At 46.8% G+C, this 13305-nt stretch overlaps 1 protein-coding gene across 9 annotated transcripts in view; it reads right to left on the bottom strand.

The window, feature by feature from the left end:
• NPAS3 (neuronal PAS domain protein 3) overlaps nucleotides 1–5405 on the bottom strand; it is an 861794-nt gene extending 856389 nt beyond the window's left edge. For 4 of the 9 annotated variants that reach the window (XM_045450659.1, XM_045450661.1, XM_045450660.1 and 1 more), the window contains exon 1: nucleotides 4765–5404. In XM_045450659.1, coding sequence (XP_045306615.1) covers nucleotides 4765–4922 — 158 coding nt within the window. In that variant the 5' untranslated portion in view covers nucleotides 4923–5404. Of the gene's footprint in view, nucleotides 1–418; nucleotides 580–4764 lie in introns of those variants that run through there. The other 5 variants (XM_045450657.1, XM_045450658.1, XM_045450663.1 and 2 more) reach the window with 3 other exon arrangements.
• Nucleotides 5406–13305: the final 7900 nt, after the last annotated feature.

Genomic DNA, 13305 nt, shown 5'->3' with positions numbered 1-13305 from the left:
GCAGCCCCTTCTCTTTTTTGTTTGTTTCTCTCTTTTTCTTTCTTTTTTTTCTTTTCTTTCTTTCTGTTTTTTTCTTTTCTTTTCTTTTTCTTTTTTTTTCTTTTTTTTCTTTTTTTTTTTTTTGTCAGCGAGTCACTCCATTCGCCGAGCCGAGGAGGTGCGACTGCTCAGCGAGCCTGGCGCCGCCGCCGCCGCTGCCGCCGGAGCCCGCTCGCTGCCGCAGCCGCCGCGGGCGGACAATGCGCGCGGGGACCGCGGGCGAGAGCGGAGCCGCAAGCCCGCAGACGAGGTCCCCGTGGGCTCGCGGCCCAGGAGGCGGACTGCGGAGCGGGCCCCGCCACCTCGGCGGCGGAGGCGGCGGCGGCGGCGGCAGGAGCAGCCGCCCCGGCGGCAGGTTCAATAAACAGAAAAGTGTTACCGTTCTCGCCTGGAAGGATCCTGCTGAAAGCTGGGCTTGGTGGGCGCCATCTTCCTGCTATTTTTTTTCCTCTCTTACTTTTTGCCTCTCTCCCCCCTCCCGGGGTGGGGGGCGTGGGGAGGGCGGGGGGTGTGCGTGTGCGTGGGGTGGCGGGAGTGAGTGCGGGCGTGCGCGGCGCTCAGCGGCGGCCCGGCGGGCGGCGGCCGTGGCCCTGGCCGTGGCCGTGGCGGCGGCGGCGGCGGCGGCGGCGGCCGTGCTGCTGAGGCTGGGAGGCTACGGAAAAGTAGTGGGGCCGGAGCCTCGCCGGCGGCCGGCCGTCCCCTCGCGCCGCCGGTGCCTCTCGCCGCAGGTCGCCGCCTCCTCCGCCGCCTGCGCCTTCTCCTCCCCCTGCTCGCCCGGCGCCGCCGCCGTCCATGCGCCGCAGAGCCCCCGCGGCCCGGGCCGCTCCGGCTCCCGAGACATGCCCAGCGCGGAGACTGGAGACCGGCGGCGGCGGCGGAGGAGGAGGGGGAGGAGAAGGCGGCGGGGGGGAGGCCGCCGCGCGGCCCCGCGGGCAGCCCGGCCCAGGGCCCCGCCGCCTCCGGGTTCTCACCCTCGCGCGCCGCCACACCTCCCCCGCCCCCCCACTGTCGTCCCCCACCGCCGCCACCCGGAGCTGGCCTGGTGGCAGGTGGGGCACACACCCTCGCGGCGGGGGGCGGTCGGGGCCTAGGCCGGGAGGGGCGGGGAGGGGGAGGACACGCGGGGGTTCCCAGCTTGACCGCTGTGAAAGTATTTCTGGGCATTTTCCAGCTGCTTTGCTCCAGAGCGCTCTCTCGCACGCAGACACACCCCCCCTTCTCTCTCCCGACACTCTCTCACTCCCCGTCTCTCTCTCTCCGTCTCTCTCTCCCTCTCTCTCGCTCGCTCGCTCTCTCTCGTTGGGGGACTGGGAAGCTCGGCTGCCAGCGCAACAACGCCACTCAGTTGCAGTTGCGAACACTTCCCTTCTCGGGAGTATGTCAGCCCGGGAGAAAGAGGCGGAGAGGAACTGGGAGGCCACGGAAGCGGCCTCGGACAGGACACCGTCCCGGGAGCTCCTTCCGAGACCGTGGAAATAAACGCGGGTGGGCGTGCGCTGACCAAGACCGGGAGCCACGAGAACCCTGTGGGCTAGCGCAGCGGCTGCACAGGCACCTTATGGCTCCGGCGCTCTCGCCAACATTTCCTGACCGGAGCATCTGCATTATTCACCCGCATACATGTCTGCAGACCCAGGGGTTCACAGGTGAATCCCCAGGAGTTTCAACGCAGTTAGATACAAATGCCTGTCCCCACTCGGCTCCTGGCACCTAAGACCGGACCGGACTACGGACATCTCTCTGTGGTTTCCCCAGTTTACAGCTCAGCGAGGCCTAGAGAAAGGGCCACTCAATGAAGGGCCAGTGCTGGAATCCTATTACCTGGGTAGACCCTGGTCAGAGTGTCCCCTCCACTAAACCTTACTCTGCCGAGTGTGGGCAGCTTTTTAGGCAGAGACTTGGGTCAGTCATGTGTCAACCAGGAAAGCAGAAAGGACTCCCAATGCATTTCCACTTTGAATAAATGAGAGAGCCACACGGAAAACATCACTCCTATGCGAGGCTTTGCATTTTACTTTAAACTTAAGAAAAAAAAAAAAAAAAAAAGACCTGAAAGGGGTCCCATTCGGTCCTACCGGTGCAGTAAAGTGTGGCTGGGAGTTGGAAACTTTGAAAACACAAGTGTTTTTCGTTGCAGAGGCGTTTAATCTGCATGATGGTGTTTGAGTTCTCTTTGGAGTACACTCTACAGGTAGAAGATGAGAGTGATTGAAAAATGAACTGAAGTGGAGAGTACAAGATATTGAGTACAAGATATACATGGGCTGGCAGGGAGGGGGAAAAGTTGCCGGTTGGAAGTTTTGGCTCCAGGACAGCCAGCCTAGGGTGTTTCTGCCCAAAGATGACAAATGAGAGAAGTTCTGTTCTCCCAACAGGCCACTCTTGCTGGAATAGCCCCCTACTACTGTCACTCCCTCATCAGACTCCCTAAAAGCACTTAATGCAGAAATACATTTTGATAGAATGATGTGTCACCATTCACTTTAGCAAACATATCCAGCTCTTAAAGTGAAAACTAAGTCTGCCCCTCAAAGCCTCTGAAGCCTATCATGCTGGTGGTCCGATGAAGAAGTGCCAGAGGACGGGGGACTCATGACTCAAATCCTCCCTTAAACATTTGGCTCACTCTCCTGTCCCCAAATTAACAAAAATTAAAGGCAGTAACAGGTGTCATCTGACTAATGAAACCAAAGAAAGGTCCATTTCCCACAGCTAGCACCTTCTCTTCAGTCATTATGACTGAACATAAAAAAGGAGGAAGGAAATTATACACCCAAAGGCTAAAGTTGGTTATTTTTAAAGCTCTAGTCTTTAGAACCACAGTGGGATTCAAAGACTTGATAAAGTAGCCCAGATTCAAAGATGAAGGCGGAAGGGCATCAGTTGGCTTTTGAGGGTGGGAGGCTATGGAGGATTCCCCCTGGAGGCTCCTGGCTTATTGGGAAAATTGGCCCTGGGAAGATCTTTGCGGTGAAGGACATCAACACTCTGAGGGCAAACCTAAAGGCTGAAAATTCACGACCACCTCTTATGTTCCATTTATATCTCATGGATTAGTTGGAGGTCTCTGAAATTGCCCAAAGGCCATCTGACATTTCTGGCCCTTGACTCCCTAGGTCACAACCATAGTATTGTGACTATTGCCTGCACCTCCTAGGTAAAGTGACCACCAGATTATATTGTCATTTAAATGTTTTGTGAGTGACCAAAAAACCTTACCTGAACCATGAAAAGGAAACATCTAATTCTTGTCTAGTCCTTTATGTTTGAAAGATTCCCAGATCTTTTGTATTAAAGGTTCTTGTAATCACTGAAGTAAAACAAGACTAAAATAATTTAAATTAAAAAAAAATCCTTTGACCAGAAATAGCCTTTTTTTTGAGTTATTTTCTCAAGACTCTCTTTTTAAAACTTCTGACAGTACCCAGAGCATATAATGAAGTCTTCTACAGAATATTTGCAGTCCTGGGCATCAACTTGGAAAACACTCAGTGTGTTATGCAAAATCTGCTCTGGTCGCTGGGCCATTGGTTAGAAAGCACAAAATATGGCAGTGATAGATTATCTTAACCTTTTCAGTTTAAACACTGTTGGTTCAAATCAAAGGTTCTCAAATCAATGAAGTTTGAAATACAAGGTAAAAATAGGAACTGTTATTTGAATTATGCATTGTGTATATTTTAAGTTAAATGCCATTGGCAAATCTCTCAGATATTTAATCGTGTGCAATCTGGGAAACACAAATATTTAATTTCACACTTTCACGTGTTTTTTTTCTTCCTTCTTCTCTAAAACGGAGCCCCACAAATGGGAAGCTTACCTTTCATACTACATTGTTAGTTTTTCTCAACACATTTTTGTGGATTACATTTTTGATAAAATATTGGAAGATTACAACTTGTTCTTAAGGAAAAACTTTAGGGTTCTAGAGCTGTTGGTGGTAGTATATCCCCCCCACACACACACTTCCTTTCCTAATTGCATCAAAGAATGTTTACTAATTCAATGTCACAACTCTATTTTATTAAATATCTATAAATGTTTGGGAGAAATGCAAACAAGTAATACTTTAAAACTTCTTTCTCACCCACCTAGCCTAACTTTGTAAAATTTGCTTCCTAACTCGCATCTCTGAATCTGACGCATTTGCATTATAATGCATTTAAGATGAATACTTAACAGCGCCGAGGAGACTCGGATTTCATGCTGTATTTCCCTGTAGTAACAGGTGACATGATAACACTATTATGTAGAATTGCGAGTCTACAGCTACACGTGAAAATCGTTCCTATTCTGTTTGGAAACAAATGATCAATCAGTCTCCCGTGATCAATTGCCCCCCTGGCTGCCGGTCAGCGCGGGTCCGCACCCGGCAGAGGCAGTGAGAAAATTCCGCGGAAGGGGACAGGGATCCCAAACTTTGCAAAAGCACCTTGTGCTTGTGTCTAAGACTTCGCTGCAACTCCTAGGCTACGCGGGGCTGGCGTTCTGGATTTGGGGCCAGGCAGAGGGCAAAGGATGATTTCACTTCGCCAGTAAACTGGAGTGCCTTTCAATCCGAATTGTGAATTAATTTTTTCTTTCTCATCTGTAGAACGAGGAGCAAGCGAAGTGAGCCCTGACGATGTGCATGTGTGTTGTAACGCATAAAACAGGAGGCAAAGTGAGTCCCACCCCAGCACCCCGGGGCGGGGGCACTAACCCAGCCCAGGCGGGACTACTCACCGCTGCTGGTAGGAGGTGATGCCCTGGACGTTCTGCGGGGTGCCGTTGGCCGCGGCGCCGGCCCTCCCCATGCCCGCGCCCGCCGGCACCCCCGCGGCCGCCCCGCCGGCCGCCGCGGCCGTCACCTGCACGCTGAAATCCGGAAAGATTCGGATCATCGCCGCGGCTTCGGCCCCCGGGCGCGGCGGCTCTGGGCGAGAGCTGGCGGGGGCTCTGGTTTGGGCTCCGGCGGCGGCAGCAGCAGCAGGGCGAGCAGCGGCGGCGGCAGCAGCGGAGCCAGGCACCAGCCTGCAATCCCATTAGTGAGCCGCGGCCACTGTGCGCGGCGGAGAGGCGCTTTGATGTGCGCGCAGCGGGCTGGGGTGGGGGGGCCGCGAGCACTAGGAGGAGGTGCGGGGGGGCGTGCGAGGGACTTGCAAACAGCAAAACGTGTCAGGGTGGGGCCTTTTTTTCCCTTTTGGGGGGCGGTGGTGCTCCCCCCTCTTTCCAGGATGTTGCTCTCACTGGCTGCTCCGGCTGCGCGGCGCGAGCCCAGCTGAGGGAAGAAGGGGAGGGGTGGCGGAGGAAGGATGCACCGGGAGGCTTGGCGAGGACTTGGCCGGTGCAAGGGAATGACGGGCAGCGGAGGGTGTCTTTCTTTCCCGCCCCCTCTACACACACACACACACACACACACACACACACACACACCGCGCACTTCCGACCCAAAGTGCAAGACTGAGGCGCGCTCTCTCCCCTCTTTTCTCTAGAGAAATAACCACCATCCAAGCAGGCTCGCGCCTCCCGCAGCTTCCAGCAACCTGGACTTCAGCCCGCGTGTGCAGGAATGGGGGCGCAGACCTTCCCCTCCCACCCGGGACCCCTCTCTGTCAGTCTTCTGCACACCAGGCGGCGCGGGGGTTGCCAATTGCAAGTTGGACTACTGGAGAACTTGCTTATCGAGGAGGGATGGTGTGCAAAGGAAAAGGGGGGCGGGCGGAGAAGCCGCTTTTGTGCAATGGAGAGTTTGTTCCCTTTATCAAAAGGGACTCTGCTTGCTCCTGGTGGGCGGGCAGGTTAGTCTTGGACAAACTTGTGAGCTGGGGAGTGTAGGTCCAGCTAGAGGGATCCGGGTGTGCTCCCGATGACCCATCTCTACACGCCCTTTTCAAACGTTGAAACGAATAAATTAGCAGCCACAACTGAGGCGAACTCTGCAAATTCCAACCACCAGGGAAACAAAAAGAGAAAACACGTGCATTTATTTCCTCGTGTCTCCCAGTTACTTCTCTGCATTGTTACATCGGTATTTCTTAGGGTGTGAGGAGGGATGCTAGTGATTTCGGCGCGCCTTTTTAATGACAACTTGCACCCCTTCGGGCCCGATTAGTAGGTGGGGGCAGTGGGAGTGGATCGTTTCCCCACCCCCTGCCCAGGACCCCCTGTTGCCCCACTTCCTCCCTCTTTCTTCCGGCTTGAAAGCCGGGACTGGAGTTGCGGGGCAGAGGGGTGCGTCCCTTGCGGGACGCGGGGCTCTGTAGGGCTCCCTTCCTCTTGCACGCACCCACCCGCGACCCACTTTGCTGGTGCTGATGTGGTTTTCCCCATCTCGTTTTCTCCTCTCCCCGCGCGCGGAAGCTCCGGCCCGGCAGCCGGGGTGCGAGCGGCCGCCGCGCCCGCCGCACGAACCCAAGTTGGGCTCGGCGGAGCATGGTGACCGCGGCCGCGCCGCCCCGGCTCTCGGCCAATAGCGCCTCGCCGGGCGAGACACCTGCTTAACCCTTTGAGCCTGGGGCGCAACCGGCCGGCCGGGACCCAGAGGGGCAGGGCGGATTGGCCAGAAGTTGCCAAGGCCGAGGGCGGCAGCCTGCCCAGCCCAGCATTCCCGCACACGGGCTAGGGGCCAGACGCCTGCCCTAGCTGTAGAGCTGGACGTCCCCTTCCACCCACGCGGCTCTCGGGAAGCACAGAGCGGCACAAAGGCCCGTCCGCGCCCCAGCAGCGTCCCGCGCCTGCCTAGGCAATCTCTGCACTCCCCTAACCCGAGTCAGTTTCCGGAGGAGCCTCCCGCGCCCGGCAGCCACAGGGAGACAGAGGGAGGGAGCCCCAGCTCTCGCTGGCCGGGCCCACGGCGCAGCTGCGTTTCCATTTTCCTCTCAAAGAAAATGCTTTGGACGGCAGATAATACCAAGAGATATGAAACTGCTTCGTCCCCCACATGTTGCACGTAAAAAGAATCGTAATGAGCATCTGTGGCGTGTGCTAAGGATCCCACGAGTTAGTTGAAGACCTAACCCAGGTCCTGACTCCTTCCTTCCTGGAAAGGGGTCATTCTCTAGTTTAACGGCATTTCATTAGGAGATACTTGCTTTTCAGAGGCCAAACTCAAGGTCATTGAACGGAGTGGGGGTGGGTGTTGAGAGAGTGGATGGTCTGAGTACATGGAAAGCCGCCTTGTAAGGATCTGGTCACAGATGTGGGTCCCTGTAGGAGCACCGCGGCCAGGAGATGCTGATTGACTTGGTTTCTGAGCCCTCTCCTCTCCATCTCTCATCCTCAGGGCCGGATCTTAAGCGAGAGATCTCAAAAAGCATCCCTTGACTCCAAGCTGGCTTTCCAGTTGAAAGAAATGGGAGTTCATTGCAATTCTAGAGAGGTCAAGAATGTTTCAGAGGTTGGGAAAAGTTCTCCTCTGACTGCAGAGGTCAAGGCCGGCCAGCAGAACTGTAGACCAAAGGAAGCCAAGTAAAATGGCTGAGGAATCAGGCTAAAAATGAACACAGATCCAGGCCGTGGCTTTCTATAAAATAGAATTTGTCTGAATTATTGGCCCATTGTGGGGTGATGCTGTGCCTGCCACCTGATATCTAGGTCAGCCAGTTGATGGAGGCTTCCAGCAAGCAGGTCCAGCTTCCGTGTGTGCTTTGACTCCAGTAGCATAATGCAATATTCCAAGCTAGATCCAACTGATCCAGAGGCATTCCCAATGTGCCAAATGATGCCAAAGGGGGGGAACCCTCTTTGGCCAAAACAGCAGAATTTTTAGATTGCTTTCCCTTTTAAAGTCTTTCTGCACAACCAACAGTGAGTTATATTTATAAACAATATCCCAGTTCTTCTTTGTTTCAGTACAATTCTATGAACGGAAAAAAAAACCAGTGATTATATTTTATGGACTACTTATTTTACCAAATAGCTGGTCTGGAAATTTGTGGTCCTTCTTCACTTCCCTTCTGGAGGGCAAGTTTTTCTTGAAAGCCTAAAGGGCAAAAGAGTCCCAATAGAAAGAATGTGTGAGATCTGTTGTTAGACATTTAAGACTAGACTTGCTGAAGCTCACTTCAATTCTACTTTATATTATTAAAAGCAAGTTTAATGAGTACATTCAGCTTCAAAGTTCCAAGCTGTCAATGCCATATTTAAGAGAATATATCTCCTGCCCTCCAGAAACTTTCTTTTCTAAAATAGAAATACACAGAATACTTGAAGAAGACTTGCATAGTAGGTTACCTTAGAATGCACATAAATCTGTTTTCAATATTTTGTCTTTAAATGTGTAAGTCCAGAAGTATGGTTTGCATGCGTGAGAGACAAATTTCTTATTGGACCTGCTTATCTCCATGTTCATTAAGGACCTTAAGCAAAATATAAGTTTATTCACTCATTAGTAATTCAGATTTCATTACCGTATTCTTTCAGTTAAAATCTTTACATGCTGGCAGCTGTTTTGAAATATTTTGAAAGTTGTTTTGGCACTCATCCAACTAAAAGGGCTCCAGTTAACATTAAACTGGATACTTTCTCATTTTATATTCTCCTCCCCCCCCCCGAAATCTACATATTAGTGTATGTAGAGATCTAGAAAGACTTTTACGATGTTTTAATCCTCAATATGTACATATGATATATACACAGCTATCACAATTACATATTTACATCTTCATCCTTGTTGTCACTGTAAAACTACGCCTTTTTCTCATGTGATAAAAATATGATTCTCTGGAAATTCATTTCCATGTACTTAGAGTTAAATGGTTTGACTTTGAATTTTTACTACTGCCTGTCAGAAGCTACCAAGGAAAGAGGGGCTATACAGCTTGATTGTATCTAATGTTTCTGTTACTTTGGTCAGATATTTAAGAGGAAAATAAAACAGTACATAGAGATTAGGATAATATAAAGCAAAACAAAATAAATAGAAAGAAAATATAGTATGTCATGAATAAGGTAAGAGATGTTTTACTCTGAAATGTTGAGTGTTTTAGCAAAGTGATCACAATGCAAAGAGAGATTTTCTTTTTCTATTTAAAAAAAGACAAAACAAAAACAAAACCTCCTGTGATCATTTACTACAATCTGTGAGATGAGTCTTCATTGTAGGAAGAGCCATGAGTTAAAATGAAGATCCCTCCATACCATGGGAAGGAGATCTTACATTCTGTAGAGGGGTTAAATATTTGATTTAAACAATTTTCCATCTTTGCTCCTCAATCCAAACTGAATTCAAGCTCTTACTGCTAAATTTGCCATGCTATTAATATGTCCTCTAGTCTGTTCAAAAGCAAGACTATAATGTCAGGGGAGGAAAAAAAGTAACATAAACTTAGCAATATACACTTTCTTGATATTCCAGAAGAGAAACTAAGGAATTAAGAGAGAATATCTAATAAATCATTATTTATAATATATGTATGTTCATATATAATATATAAGGAGAGTACTGAGAATTTTTCATATTAATACTACCTATATCAAATACTGAATATCTCAAGCTATTATGCTAAACTAATTCTCAGAGGACTTTATAAATATATAGCTAGAAAGAGAAGAGATTTAGTTAAGAGAGGAAATCCTTTAGCCATTTTCTAAATTCAGCAGCAGACAGTAAGGGAGGAGGAATTGTTTTAAAAAATTAGTGAGTAGGAAATGGTCTCAAATCCTTATGCTTTTTTTTTTTTAGTTATAATATTCACATTGTAGCACATATTATTCCAAAATGTCTGCAAATCAATTGAATCTAATATTTGTAATTTTTGGAGGGGAATATTTAAAATCTACCTGTCATTATAAAGGAATCACAAATGTTGGTTCTAGTTGTTTCTTCTGTCAGCATGATTAGAATTTGCACAGAGCCCCTAAGTGTGTGTGGGTTGGTACTTGCACCACAGGTCCAGAGGCCATGCACCTTTGTATTTCAGTGAAAATTATACCTAGTGCTAACTGGAAATTTCATTTGTTTGCTTTGGTTCCTCCAGGTAGGCATATTTATTTAGCCAATGGACTCTTTTCTTCACTGAATTTTTGAGTGAATTTAATCATTATTAATTCAGTGACAGGTTGTTTAAAGGAGTGGCTATTGTTTTGGATTAATTTTTTTTTTCAAAATAAAAACAACCATGCTAGATGAGTTTTTGCTTGAATTTTTCATTTTCTACAGGATATTTTATAAACCTAATCACACAGCAAATCAAAGGAATGGTTTTATTATGCTCCATGCTGAGTCAACCATTCTGTTTCTATTAAACTGCTAAGTTTCTTCACTTAGAAGAGTGATTCTGGAACTTTCGTGTGCATCACAATCACAATAAAAACATACTAAAATACAGATTTCCGGGCCTTACCTTTACAGAATCTTATCCAATAAGGGGGTGGTGGTGAGGGGAGGATGCTAATAATTTGCATTTCTAACAAATTCCTAGGTGATACTGATATAGTTGGTCCATGCACCATATTTGAGAAGCACTTACCTGCAATGTTTACCACAGAAGGTTAGGATGGGAGGCCTAGATTCAGATCCTGACAATACACACTGATTGAGTGGGGAAGCTATTTAAACTCATTCAGCTTCTATAGCCTAACATGGTATTAATTCAGCCCAGCAAAAATGGATTTTCCTGTGCGGTGGGAATTCAGACACAGTTCCTTCCTTCAGGGAGCAAGAAGTTGATTAGCAGAGGCAAATACATAAAGAAATGAATTGCAACAAAGTATCCTAAGGGCAACAATAGATTCATGTGTAGAGCACAAAAGTGGCAAGTGGGGGAGGTTAGGAGTTGAACCAAATGAAAAGTAACAAAACATGGTCAGCAGCTTGGGGTGACAATCACGGCTCTCTGGGTTTGAATACAGTTCTACCTTTCACTGTTCTTGAGAAACAAGATAAGTATATAAAGTACTTAGGACAGTTCCTGACTCATGTTAATTACTCAGTGAAAAGTAGTCATAGACATGACAACAATCTCTAAATTATCTTCTAAGATCTCTTCCTTGGAGATGGGAAAGATCTTGATAATTACCCAGATAAGTTATGCAATATTGACATGCTCTATTTATGAATGTCTACAAGTCTAAAGAGTTATTTATTTTTTAATTTTTAAAAAATTTTCTTTTCTTTTTTTAAATTTTTAAAAATTTTAAATGTTTATTTAAAAACAGAGACAGAGAGCGTACAGTGTGAGTGGGGGAGGGACAGAGAGTGAGAGAGAGGGATAGAGAGAGAATCCCAAACAGGCTCCATGCTCAGTGGGAACCAACCTGGGGCTCCATCCCACCACCGTGATATGACTTGAGTGGAAGTCAAAAGTCTGATGCTTAACTGACTAAGCCACCCAGGTGCCCTTTTTTATTTTAAAGTTTATTTATTTATTTTGAGAGAGAGAGAGAGAATGAAAAGGGGAGGGGCAGAAAGAGGGTGAGAGAGAATCCCAAGCAGGCTCCACACTGTTAGTGCAGAGCCTGATGCAGAGCTCCAACTCACGAACTGTGAGGTCATGACCAGAGTCGAAATCATGAATGGGTTGCTTAAGTGACTGAGATACCCAGGCACCCCAAAAGACATACCTCAATTGTTTATAGTGGTCATCTATAGGTGGTGGATTGGCAGCGAGTTTTCTTTTCTCCACTGTCCTTATTTATTTTCCATCTTTGAGGCGTTTAAAACTAGATCAGAGAGAATTTCAGAGTCACCTTTAGAATGACTTACTCTCATTTTTGACTACTTCTGTTTTTTTCTTCCTTTTTAAACTCTGAGAGCACAGAAATATTTAATTATCCCATTAATTTCATTAGTTATTTTTTATCAGTTTAAACTTTTTCAGGTACATCTCATTTCTATTACAGTGAAAAAGTCTCCAAAATGATACTAGTTATTGATAGACACGAGAGGACAGTCAACTGGGAAATACCTTTTGTTTTAAATGTTTATTTATTTATGTTGAGAGAAGGTGGGGGAGGGGCAGAGAGAGAGAGAGGGGAGAGAGAATCCCAAGTCACTGCAGAGCCTGACATGGGGCTCAATCTCATTAACCATGAGATCATGACCTTAGCCGAAACCAAGATTGGATGCTTAACTGACTGAGCCACCCAGGTGCCCTTTTTCACCTTAAAGTTTATTTATTTATTTTGCAAGAGACAGAGAAAGAGAGCAAGCATGAGCGGGGGTGTGCAGAAAGAGAAAATTCCAAGCAGTTATTTATTTTAAATTCCAGGACATGGGGCGCCTGGGTGGCTCAGTCGGTTGGGCGGCCGACTTCAGCTCAGGTCATGATCTCACGGTTTGTGAGTTCGAGCCCCGCATCAGGCTCTGTGCTGACAGCTTGGAGCCTGGAACCTGCTTCAGATTCTGTGTCTCCCTCTCTCTCTGACCCTCCCCCGTTCATGCTCTGTCTCTCTCTGTCTCAAAAATAAATAAAAACGTTAAAAAAAATTAAAAAAAAAATAAATTCCAGGACATTATACCTGCAGTTATGAATGACTTTTTTTTTTTTATCAAAATCAAGAAAGGTAACAGATAAAAATACTGCAAGTGTTCCATGGAGTTTGGTACACTTTTTAAAAGGCTTCAGGTTCTAGTTTACACGAAGGGCAGTAAAATTCTGGCATTAACTGTGTGCAAGATGTGTAGAGGCATAAAATAAAATAGCTTAACAAAATGTAAATACAATACTATTGGTTATTAGAATGAAGACATTGGTTCTGTTTTTTGTTGTCTTTTTTGTTGTTTGTTTGTTTGTTTGTTTGCCAATCTTTTGGAATGAAGGAGGGTGTGACTTGCTGTAAACTTTGACCAGAATATCCCTAGTGGAGTCATTCACAACTGTTTTTGTCTCAAGTCCCCTCTAACTCTTAAATGTTTTCGGGCCACTCAAAGAGCTTAGGATGATACATATCACATTTATCAATATTTAATGCAGTCAAAATTTAAATACATGTAGAAATGTCTTATTCATCAAGGTCATTTAAAAATGATAAAAAATGATGAACTCATTACATGTTAACATAAATAACATTTCAATTAAAAATTAACTATTTTTCTCCAAACAAAAAAACCAGAAGAGTGATATTGTTTTATATTTTTGGTTTTCTCAAATACCTGGCTCTGTATAAGACAGCCAGACTCCCATTATCTTTTCTGCATTCAACCTGTTATAGTATGTTGTTTTGGTTTAAGTATGTGAAGAAAATTCACTTCACACAGAGATATGTGTAAATACTAAAGAATTAATAACTGGATATTATTCTTTGTTATTACACCAACACTCATTAAGTAGTAATTTCTTTACC

This window comes from Leopardus geoffroyi, chromosome B3, assembly GCF_018350155.1.
Source record: "Leopardus geoffroyi isolate Oge1 chromosome B3, O.geoffroyi_Oge1_pat1.0, whole genome shotgun sequence".
NCBI lineage: Eukaryota > Metazoa > Chordata > Mammalia > Carnivora > Felidae > Leopardus > Leopardus geoffroyi.
Note: the sequence above shows the minus strand (reverse complement) of the source record. Positions and strands in the feature narration are given on the sequence as shown.